Here is an 11,750-nt window from a genome sequence, read left to right on the forward strand (position 1 = left end):
GAGTATTCTATCTTCTTATCAAAACCCGATTTTTAAGACCAATGGGTCTGAGCAAATTTTCTCATGAATTTTTTCCTTGCTTCTTGATCTATTGTTTCCTTTTCGTTCAATTTTCTTGAAAGCTAAGACACCAGCTCTTTCACACTTAAAATTTTCACCCCTTCGAATTCCAACTACTTTCCTTAATTAATTCTTGTATTTTGTCGCTGCCCTTCATTATTTTTTTTAGGGTTTGTTTGTGTTGGTAGAATTAATCAGCTCTGAACGAAATCTGTTTCCATATTTTTTTGAAGAGTTGATTTTGTTAATCTTTTCTTTTTTCTTTTCTTTCTTGAGAATGGAGAAAGATCAAGATATTCAACCGGATTCAATGATGGAAGATGACCAAGATTCACGGAGAGTTGAAACGGTAGCGCCGGCGGGTGGTTCCGCTGACAAACCACTGCGGGTGAAGATCAAGTTTCCAAACATGAAAGAAAGCGCGGAGGAGGAGGATGGCCCAAAAGTGAAGGACCATTGCTGTTTAGAGTGTAAAAAGAGATTTAATTCCGGCAAGGCATTGGGAGGTCACATGAGCAGTGCTCATGTTCAGGCCAACAGAGATTTCTCTCTCAAGAAACTGAAATCGAAGAGGCGGGCGAAGCAAGTTTCGGGCTTGAGTTCTCCTTCTGACTATGGCGGAAAAATTATTTGTAAGATCTGTGGGAAGAATTTTCGAACAAACAAGTCCTTGTTTGGGCACATGAGGTGCCATCCTGACCGGGAGTGGAGGGGGATGGAGCCACCAGTTGAGGCGGCCATGAATTTTTTGGAGCCGGAATTTGAGGTCGTGAATGGGGTTCCTTCACGTGCTTGTGAAGGTGATCAGATTGATTCAGGTCCTGTGGTGGCTTCTCCACCGGTGAATTTGAATAAATCTGTGAAGTGGCAGGTGACCGGTAAGCGTGGCCGGGCTCCAACTAAGCCACTCATTGATTCACCTCCTCTTCGGAGTTCTGAGGAAATTCTAGCTGTTCAACAGCTTATAAGGCTTGTCAATGGGGATTCAGTGAAACCTATTGAAGATCAGGATTCCAAGCTTAATGAAAGTGAAGCTACTAGCAGCAATTGTTGGACTTCTGAGAATGAAACTGACGATGTTAATCAGGATTTTTATTTGAATAAGAACAAAGAGAAGGTGTTTCCAGTTGGAGATGAAAGGGATTCTCCTGTTAAAAAGCTGAAAACTTGGGAAAGAGCTGATGAAAACCCTGGTGGTGCACAAGTCAAGAGAATCCTTTACAATGGCAAAGGAGAGGGAAAATTGAATCCAGGATCGGATACTGAAAATTTAATAAGTTCAGATTATTCATTAGACGAGTTTGATGATCCTTACAAATCTGGTACTAATGGCTCTATGATGATCATTAAAAAAACTAAAGTGAAGAAATCAGTGGATCCAGAGTCGCAAACAAGTTTCAGCCCTACAGGACCGGTGTCTGAATCTGTTCCTCTGGCCGTGACACCTGATAAATACATATGCAACACTTGTAGAAAGAGTTTTTCTACACCTCAAGCACTAGGTGGGCACAGATCAAGCCACAAAAAGTTCAAGGTTAAGGTTTACAACACCATTGATGATCAGTCTTCAAATGAAGTTTCTTATGCCAATTATAGGCCAAAAGCCAATGCCATCAAACAATTGGAAGTAAACAATGTAAGTAGAAAGGCAGCGTTTAGCTTAAAAGCAGTTTACAATACTTATGATGTATGATTTGCAATAATAATTTCTCTTCCTGTCAGGTTATTGGAGTTCAGAATCAATGCCATAGCACTGGTGAGTGCAATCATGCTGATCGAGTTACCTCAACAGAAGAAACGAAAAAAAAGCACAAAGTTCTCCTCAAGTTCAACCTCAATGAGATTCCTAGCCAGGATGGTGAAGATGTGATCGAATCTGGTGATACAGCTAGTTAGATGTCAATTTGATCATATTATTGAATTTTTAGGCCTTCAGTATCCAGTATTCTGTCATAGTCTATTTACTTTCTCCTTGCACAATTTGAAGTGGTATTAAGTCAATGTTAAGCATGTTATGCAAGTTTGCTTACTGATTTTTGTGAATGGAACAGTTTCTTAGTCATTTTTTTGCTATCATATTTGGTGAATTAGTCGAAGAAGCATGCTTAATACTACTTGCTTTACTCAAAGAACAACATTTCAGCCAAATTATTTGGCATTATCTGTTACCTTTTGGGATGCTACGCCTCTTTTTATAGACTCGGGGGCTGATCCAAAAAATGCACTTTAAAAGGAATTGAGGGCTATGATCATTTACAGATTGTTAGCTGTTATAATATTAGAAGATATGAGATTGGAGATCATTTTCAAGAAGTGTATAAATTGGCATGCAAAACACAAATTCTTGATATTCTCTCAGTTGATGATGAGTATCCTATAGCCATCAGAACTTCCGTCAACATACTTATTCTGAGTTCTAGTGAGAGGACATATTCTTTGAATTTTCTAATAAAACGATTTCTATCTTCAGAAGAAGTCACCAAACTTTCATACTAATGTATTGTTTCATCAAGATTAGATTCATATCTGGATAGTGTTTTCTTGTACTTGAATGGAAGAAATCGAGACAGATTTATGAATTCCTCTGAAGGTTATGATGAAAACCCCGTAGAGAAATTTTAAGCGTGTTATATCCTTGTTGCTAGCTAGCTTTTTGCAACTATGTATGATTCTTCGTACGAACTTTTCAAACACTAACAGATTTTATACTATATATAGATTGCTCACAATTTGAAAGAATTGAAGAACGCAAATGTATAAGAAAATATAATGATTAATACTTGATATAGCTCACATGTTGTCTCGTGTATATCTCTATACAAAAGAGCGGATAAGTTATTATTACTAAAATGTATTTAAATTCGCGTCTTTGCATGAAATATACAAATTAAATTAGATCTGAATTTCCATTATACTTACCAATTACAATAATTGCAGTTTGAAAATTTGATAACACATGCTCATAATCAATCTATGCAAATTACTAATTAGTCCAATTAAAGAAGGAAATATAAGGAATGAAATTGATATAGAACGGAATTGAAAGAGGGGGGGAAGTCGTGGCTATCTTACTTTAATAAATTGAATTGGGAAAGATTGGAAATGATTCATATTACTTTATTAAAAATTTGGAACAGAGAGGGGAAATTGGCTACTAACAATAACATATAGGGACAGGAGTATATATGTGCAGCATATGTAAATAAGTTAATAGAGATTGATTGTAATTAAAGTGAAATTGGTGTCTTTCATTTATTATTAATTTGAAAATGGGCGGAATTGAGCTTTGACTTGAATAATTCTATCGCTATATTAGGAGCCGACACGTATATCGAGAGAGTTTATCAGTCGAGTTAATTTCCACGTACATGGCCTTGTCAAATGAAAAGTTAAACATTTTAAGAAAAAATGAGAAATTTATTACATTATTTTACGTGAAACTTTTGCGAATTATTTGTTAAGGTACATGATTATTACAAAACGTTTATTACATAATAAGGGGAGACATATATTTTACATTACATTATCAGTAGAAGATCTTTGGGAACCATCTCCGTGCCCGAATGGGGCCTTGTACCTTTCGTGGGGTTGCTTTGCCCATTGAAGCAGTTTACATATTATAGATTACACTATATTTAGAGGTTACAATTTTTATGAGATTGTTCAGCATATTATGATATAAGGATACAATAGATTTTTGAGTATAAAATTTAGCTGATGATTATGAAATTATATTTTTTTACTCGAAATTAATGTTATATAAATGATCAGTCATATTTTTCAACATTATTAAATTGCTTTTAAGTGAATGTCTCACGATTTTTACTATCATTATTATGAAATTTTATATTGTGACAAATGATATGAACTCGAATTTCAATAAATATATGTATAAATGATAAAGTATAAATATTTTTTTTAAATTCTCTACTGATTGAGCTTATTAATTCATATATTTTTCAATAATTTTTCTCATCATGTAGCGATTGGATTTTTTTTATTGTATTATTTTTTTTATTTTTTTTTTGGGGCATCTGTAGGAGATTGAGCCTGTTGATTTTGATGTTAGAATCACATGACAAAGCTAGTTTGTATTATTTCATAGAACACATTTTCATTATTTTCGGGTTACATGTTCTTTTTTTATATTAATTTGTATCACGAAGAATATATATATATATATATATATATATATATATATAGAGAAATAAATTAATGACAATTTTATCAAAATTTATAAAAAAAAAAATAACCAATAATGACACCATTATATACATTTTTAAGGATTAATGATATTCATGATCACCAAAATTTACACTTAGCCTTTGTTTGGTTTTAATTTCTTTTACTAACTAATATAAATGAGTTATGAATAAGTGATTAGTAATTGTGAATTCTATGAATTGTATAATTAAAATTAATGTTTGATTTTTAACATGAACTTTTTAACAAAAGAAAAAAAATAAAAAATAAAACAATAATAATAATAATAATAATAATAATAATAATAATAATAATAATAATAATAATAAAAACAAAAAAAGGCTTAATGTGACTTATATCACTTAACTTTTAATCAGTTTCATTTATCTTATCGAATTTTAAATCTCATTTTAGGCACCAACCATGTTACTCAATGGTCCAACTTTTAACAAAAATCATACATGTTGTTTGTTTACGATCATATAATTCTTATCGTGTCATATATATTACCTCGATTTGTGTTATTTTCCAACAGGTTGAACTCTGATGAACAAATTAAATTGTGTTGTGAAACTTAATATCATTCGTGTATCATGAGAGCCTTGAGAGGGATGGTGGAGGCAATTGGCCCCTAACTTTTGAAAATTTGCATCTGTTTTCTTACAAAATTAATTATGATTTTGAAAAAAATAATAATAATATAACGTCTTCAAATATGTTGGTCTACATGCATATCCTTTCACCGGGTTGTCCACTAGAAAAGTAAATTTTGACAAAGGAGTGGAAATTGTTGATTATTATTGAGTAAATGATTAAGACCTTTTTGCTTGATTTGGCAATGTAATTCCGTGCCATAAAAAATTAATTAATAATTGCATACCTTAAAAAATATACACCGTGTCCTTTTTAATTAAAAAGAATGATATAATTTGTGCTTTGTGATCTCTATAAAAAAAAAACAATAATAAATTATTGTAACATCAAGTGATAATATAAACAGTGAAAACTACATGATGCTTAAGCAGCGTGAAAAATGAAAAAAATAAAATAAAATGTACAGGTGTAGTCGTGTATACAGTTCATGCAATACCTACAAGGATACGAAATCATTGACAATTAATAGATTTAGTAAATTGAGAGTCTCGTTAATAAACTACAATTCAAGTTTACTAGTTATGTATATAATTTGAATTATGTAAAACAAAAGGGAGATTTTGATTTGATTTTTGCTAAATTAATCTAAAAAATAAATAAGACTTTGATTTTTATCAAATTGTGGATGACTGTATTGAATTTTGATTATGTCTACTGTTTTCTATTTTCTTGTTGAGGTTCTAAGGATTTGATATGGATGTCACTTACCCTAGAATAAGTAGGTTCGTAATAGAATATGATAGGAATTTACAGTGAGTTAGTTCGATGATACAATCCGCCATGTGGCATTAACGTTGTTTTAGAAATCATTTTAGGGATGAAAAAAAAATGTTTTCACGTTTTAGCAGCTAGTCCACATATGGCTACAATGACTCTAGTGTACCATGATTTAATTGTATTGAAGATTTTTAATTCTTACTTATTGTCATACTTATATTTTTGACTTATCTTTCATTGCATTCTTATCTCAATCCTTCATTAATTAGCACATCTTGCCTTTTGTAACAATTTTAGTCCAAAAAATATGTTAGAGGATATAAAAAGAATTATTTGTCCCGAGCATTTTCAAATTAGCAAAAAAAAAAAATGATAAAATACGAAAATGTGAATGATAATTTGCCCCTTATTTAAAAGCATGTGCTAATTAATAAAATCCAGACGGTAAGCATGCAATAAAAAAATTTAGGATATAAGTATGACAATAATCAAAATTAGAGACTTTTAATATAATTAAAATGTGGTGCATTTTTTGAAAAATTACCTCTCCACAAAATGTTATCACATGTTTTAGCGATTAGTTCACGTGCATGAGATCGTTACACGTGGCGAACGTGTAAAAGCCACTATAGATTTTCTATTAAAAGTTTGACGGTTGAGTAACATGTTTCTATAAATTAAACGAGTTACAAAGTTTAGATGAAATGAATGAAACGATTCAACATTCATTGATAATACTATTGGAAGTTGTTTATTTTATAAACATAAATGGTCTAATCATTTTTTTAATTACATATTTCATTAAATTCATAAGTATCATTATCGTTCATTTTATTTATTTATAATTTAAATCGATTATAATCACCACCAAAACTGCACCATTTATAAGGTTCGCTGATATGTTTGCAGACATTTCAAACCAAGATATTTTTCTTAAACTTTTGAAAGTTTGGCACTGTTACAGTCAGATTTATGTAATCCAAAACAATTTATTGCTAATAACCATTCAACAGGTCTTCCTGTACAACAATTATCCTTATACATTACGCCTATATATACAGTAAATATATAGAGGAAGAAAGAAGATTTTACATACAAGGTTTATCAAAATCTGAATTTTTCAAGACTGGATTGCTTCTAGTTCTATTGTCAATTTCTGTAAGCTAAGACACCAGCTCTCCTTCTGAATCTTAAAATTTTCATCACTTCGAATTTTGCAACCACTTACTTAATTCTTGTATTTTATCACTGCCATTCTGTATTCTTTCTTTAGGGTTTGTTGCTGTTGGTACAATTAATCTGCTATATATAAAATCTGTTTCAAGATTTATTCAGATCTATTTTTGAGTAATCTTTTTTTTTTTTTTTTTTCCTTCCTTGAGAATGGAGAAAGATCAAGAAAATCAGCCGGATTCAATGATGGAGTATGACCAAGATTCACCTGGAGCTGAAAAGGTGGCGCCGATGGATGTTTTTGCCGACAAACCACTGCAGGAGAAGAACAAGTTTCCAAACATGAAAAAAAGCACCGAGGAGGAGGATATGAAGGACGGATCAAAAGTGAAGGATCATTGCTGTGTGGAGTGCAAAAAAAGATTTAGCTCCGGCAAGGCATTGGGAGGCCACATAAGCATGGCTCATGTTCAGGCCAACAGAGATTTCTCTCTCACGAGGCGGAAATCGAAGAAGAAGCGGCTGAAGAAATTTGTGGGCTCAAGTTCCCCTTCTGACTATGGGGGAAAAAATATTTGTAAGATCTGTTGGAAGGATTTTCCAACAGATAGGTCCTTATTTGGGCACATGAAATGCCATCCTAACAGGGCATGGAGGGGGATGGAGCCACCAGCTGAGGATGCCATGAATTTTTCGGAGCCAGAATTTGAGGCCATGAATAGGGTTCCTCCACATGTTCTTGATGGTGATCAGATTGATTCAGGTCCTGTGGTGGCTTCTTCAGCGGCGGGTTTGAATGAATCTGTGAAGTGGCAGGTGACAGGTCAGCGCGGCCGGGCACCAACTAAGACAGTCATTGATTCACTGCCTCTTCCGAGTTCAGAAGAAATTCTAGCAGTTCAACAGCTCGTAAGGCTTCTCGATGGAGATTCCAGAAAACCTAGTGAAGATCTGGATTCCACTAGCAACTATTCTTGGATTTCTGAGGATGAAACTGATGATGTTAATCCGGATTTTCAATTGAATAAGAACAAAGAGAAGGTGTTTCCAGTCGGAGACGAAAGGGATTCACCTGTTAAAAAGCCGAAAATTTGGGAAAGAGCTGATGAAACCCCAGGTGGTGCACAAGTCGGGAGAATCCTTTACAACGTCAAAGGGAAGGGAAAACTGGATCATGGATTTGATAATGAATTTAGTACTAATTGCTCTACGATGATCAAGGAAAAGACTGCAGAAGAGAAAAAATCAGTGCGTCCAGAATTACAACCGAATTTCAGCCATATTGTACCGGCGGCCAAATCTGTCCCTCCGGCAGCAACGGCTGACAAATACATTTTCAGCACTTATAGAGAGAGTTTTTCAACACCTATAGGACTGGGAGGGCAAAGATCAAGCGACAAAGAAATCAAAGTGGGAATTTACAACCCCAGTGATGATCAGTCTTCAAATGAAGCTTCTTATGCTAAAGATGAGCCAAAAATCAATGCCACCAAACAATTGGAAGTAAACAAAGTAAGTAAAATAGCAGCTTTTAGCTTAATAGCAATTTATAATACTTATGATGGTATGATTTTGCATCAATAATTTCCCTTCTTGTCAGGCTCTTGGAATTCAGAACCAATGCCATTGCACTGGTGAGTGCAATCATCCTGATCATATTACCTCTACAGAAGAAGCAAAAAAGAAGCAAAAAGTTCGCAGGTCCGCCCTTAATGAGATGCCTAACCAGGATGGTAAAGATGGGAAGGAGTCTGGTAATGCAGTTAGCTAGATGCCCAGTTTAATTTTAAGCCTTAAATATCAAGTATTCTGTCACAGACTATTTATTTTCTGTTGTTTTTCTGCTAGCACAATTTTAAGAAATATTATGTTATTGTTGAGAATGTTATGCAAGCCTGCTTACTGGTTTATGTGAATGGAACCGTATCTTAGTCATTTGTTTCCTATCTTATTTGATAGTCGAAGAAGCATGCTCAATGCTACTTATTCTATTTAGTAGTTTGACGAAGAACAATATTTCTTCCAAATTATTTCGCATTACTTGTGGGTGTACATATATATATTTCTGTCTGGGAGATGATTTACAACACTTAATGGACATACTCTTGATAGTTGAAGGTTTGCCATGAAACACCAAGAATGAGAGAAATTTTAAGCACACAATACTCTTGTTACTAGCTTGCTTTTGGCACTAGGCCTGTTCCTTCAATTTACAAACCTTTCGAAACCCTAATACGTTTTGTACAATAGATTGGACACAATTGAGACAACTTAAAGAACACGTGTGTCCAACAAGAATTAATGATTCAAACTTGATCTGTGTTATCATTTTGTCCGTATATTATGTCGATACACGAGAGCATTAAAGTCATTACTACTTATAAATGCATTTAAATTACACGTGTATTGTAATGAAATACAAACATCTTATCTGAATTTGTACTACACTCAAAAATTAAAGAATTTGAGTTCGAAATTTTTTTAAACTACATGCTCGCTTAATCCATCAATACAAAATTGATTCGTAAAAATTTAAATTAATATAACCGTTTGTATTATGTGTCTTTTAGTTAAATATTTAACATTACATTCAGAGTTTGCACTAAACATACAGATTAAAAGAATTTGAATTTGAAAATTTTATAATACATGCCTACATGTACTATTTTAAATAAATTTCGAATTTATAGAATGTCTTGAAATTCATCTCACTCATAATTTGAAATTTACTGAAAAATATCAATACATTTCGTAAGATCCCAATACACAACCTAACAACTTATAATCTACGCATTCAATGAGTACTACAACTTATAAATATTTTGAACATTTCAAATTTCTCCAGTCATGCACTAAATACAAAGTATTGACCTTCCTCTAATTATACTCAAAATTTGAATTATAATTCAATTTTCAGGGCCCTCTTCAGAGTTTCAGTATACTGATCATAAGCATTTTTCAAAGTATATATTGATTTTGAGCGTTTATGGGCCGATTGGTTTTGAGTGGTTTTAGTAGCAAATAAAATTAAATGTATGTACCTCAGTAAAAATTTTAATTTATAGTTTCTTGTACAAATTTTTTTTTCTCATAAGTGATATTTTACTTATAAATAATTTTTTACATAAAATTTAATATTTTAACTTATAAAAATTGAATAAAATTAAATATAATTAAATATTTACTTACAATTTTAAATTAATATTTTTTACTTTTAAATAAATTTTACAATTATATGATAATTTTATACTTTTAAATAATTTTAAGTGAACTTTTTTACATATAACCTCTTTATATTTTACAAGAGAATTTTTATCTTGATAGTAGTATTTTTATTTTATAAACAATTTTTTTTTTTTACATAAAAGCAATTTTTTAACTTAAAGTAATTTTTAAATTATTATATAAGTTCTCTTATCTTATAAGTAATATTTTACATATAATGTAACTTTTTGCTTATAAATAATTTTTTAGTTAATATAATTTTATTTACAAGTTAGTTTTGAAGAAATATATTGGATGGAAATAATTATTTTATAAAAAGTAAAATAAGAAAAGAATATGAGAAAAATTAAAAATTCATCAATTTGGTGGGTTGAGAGAATCGGTCTAAATTATTCTACACCAATTTTGTGTCCAAAATAATTAGCAAGCACCGATTTTTCTAACTTCTAATAAAGGGTGCCATCCAAAACCAGTGAAAATAAGAAGACCTTAAAGTTCTCAAGCTCAACCTCAATGAACTGCCTAAATAGGATGGTGAAGATGGATTGGAGCCTGGTAACACAGCTAGCTAGATATGTTCATTTGATCACATTAGTGAACTTTCTAGGACTTCAATATCAAGAATTCTGCAGTCTATTTGTTTTCCTGCACATTTTTAAGAAATATTACGCTCTTGCTGAGCATGTCATGCATGTATGCTTACCCATTTATGTAAATAAAACAGTTTCTTAGACATTTTTCACTATCTTATTTGGTGAATTAGTCGAAGAACCATGCTTGATGGAACAGTTTCTTACCCATTCACGAGATACATTGTGAAAGATCAAAGCCCTCAACCCCCTTTAAGTGCATTTATCGGATGTCTATAGAAAGAGGCGCAGGCGTCACAAAAGGTTCCAGATAGGAACGTGCAAAGCTTCCTAGGTGGGGGCAAGTCTAGCCAGCTCACGGCTCACACATTTTTTCCTTTTTTTCCTTCTGTTAAAAATTGGATTTTTTTTTTTTTTCTTTTTCTGGCTTCCCAGCTCCCAGATAGTCCAGCCCGTTCAAAGGTCCCTAAGTTGAGTCGAGCCTGGCCAGCTCGCGGCTTGCACATTTTTTTATTTGGATAATGTTGGGTGTACGGAGGTTCTGTTTCACAGAATCCCTACACTCGCAATAATGGGTCCCAAGCGGACCCACTTGTATAAAAAACTACAAAAAACCCTCACCCACCCTGATGTTGTAAGTGTTCGGTACGAGTTCTGCAAACTCGTTTTTGTACGTGACACATAACCCTTTTTATTTTTCATTAAAAATTCAACTTATTTATTTATTTTTGTCTTCCTGGCTTTGAGACTGCTCATCGGTGCTAGCCCACCAGTAGCTCGCATGGAAAAACAAGCTCGACTCACTCCATGACTCGTCTATGGGACTCGTCGAGCCAACTTGACTCGTGCATAAGGGAGAGTCAACAAGCTGCTGGTACACTCAATAACCCTAGATAGCACTTAACTTTGAGTTGTTTAATTTATCTTATCAAACTTCAAATCTCATTTTTATTTACACCAGTGTGTCAAACATCCTACTTATACAAAAAAAACATGCATGACGTTAATGTTTCATTAGTTCGATGATGTAAACCATCACACGAACGTTAACTTTAGCAAAATCATTTCAGCAGTTCAACGATGAAAAGATGCTTTAACTAGTCCAAAAAATGTTCACACGGTTTTGTA

At 32.7% G+C, this 11,750-nt stretch overlaps 2 protein-coding genes across 2 annotated transcripts; both read left to right on the plus strand.

Moving 5' to 3' along the window:
• The first annotated feature begins 10 nt into the window (after nt 1–10).
• LOC111412859 lies at nt 11–2,045 on the plus strand. Its single transcript, XM_023043736.1, has 2 exons — nt 11–1,696; nt 1,783–2,045. Exons 1-2 carry the CDS (start codon nt 338–340, stop codon nt 1,954–1,956), a joined length of 1,533 nt encoding a protein of 510 aa, XP_022899504.1. The 5' UTR covers nt 11–337; the 3' UTR covers nt 1,957–2,045.
• Nucleotides 2,046–7,017: 4,972 nt separating this feature from the next.
• On the plus strand, nt 7,018–8,739 carry LOC111412688. Its single transcript, XM_023043610.1, has 3 exons — nt 7,018–8,319; nt 8,408–8,569; nt 8,656–8,739. The coding sequence occupies exons 1-3, from the start codon at nt 7,018–7,020 to the stop codon at nt 8,737–8,739; spliced, it is 1,548 nt and encodes a 515-aa protein (XP_022899378.1).
• Nucleotides 8,740–11,750: the final 3,011 nt, after the last annotated feature.

Source organism: Olea europaea, chromosome 16, assembly GCF_002742605.1.
Source record: "Olea europaea var. sylvestris chromosome 16, O_europaea_v1, whole genome shotgun sequence".
Classification (NCBI taxonomy): Eukaryota; Viridiplantae; Streptophyta; class Magnoliopsida; order Lamiales; family Oleaceae; genus Olea; species Olea europaea.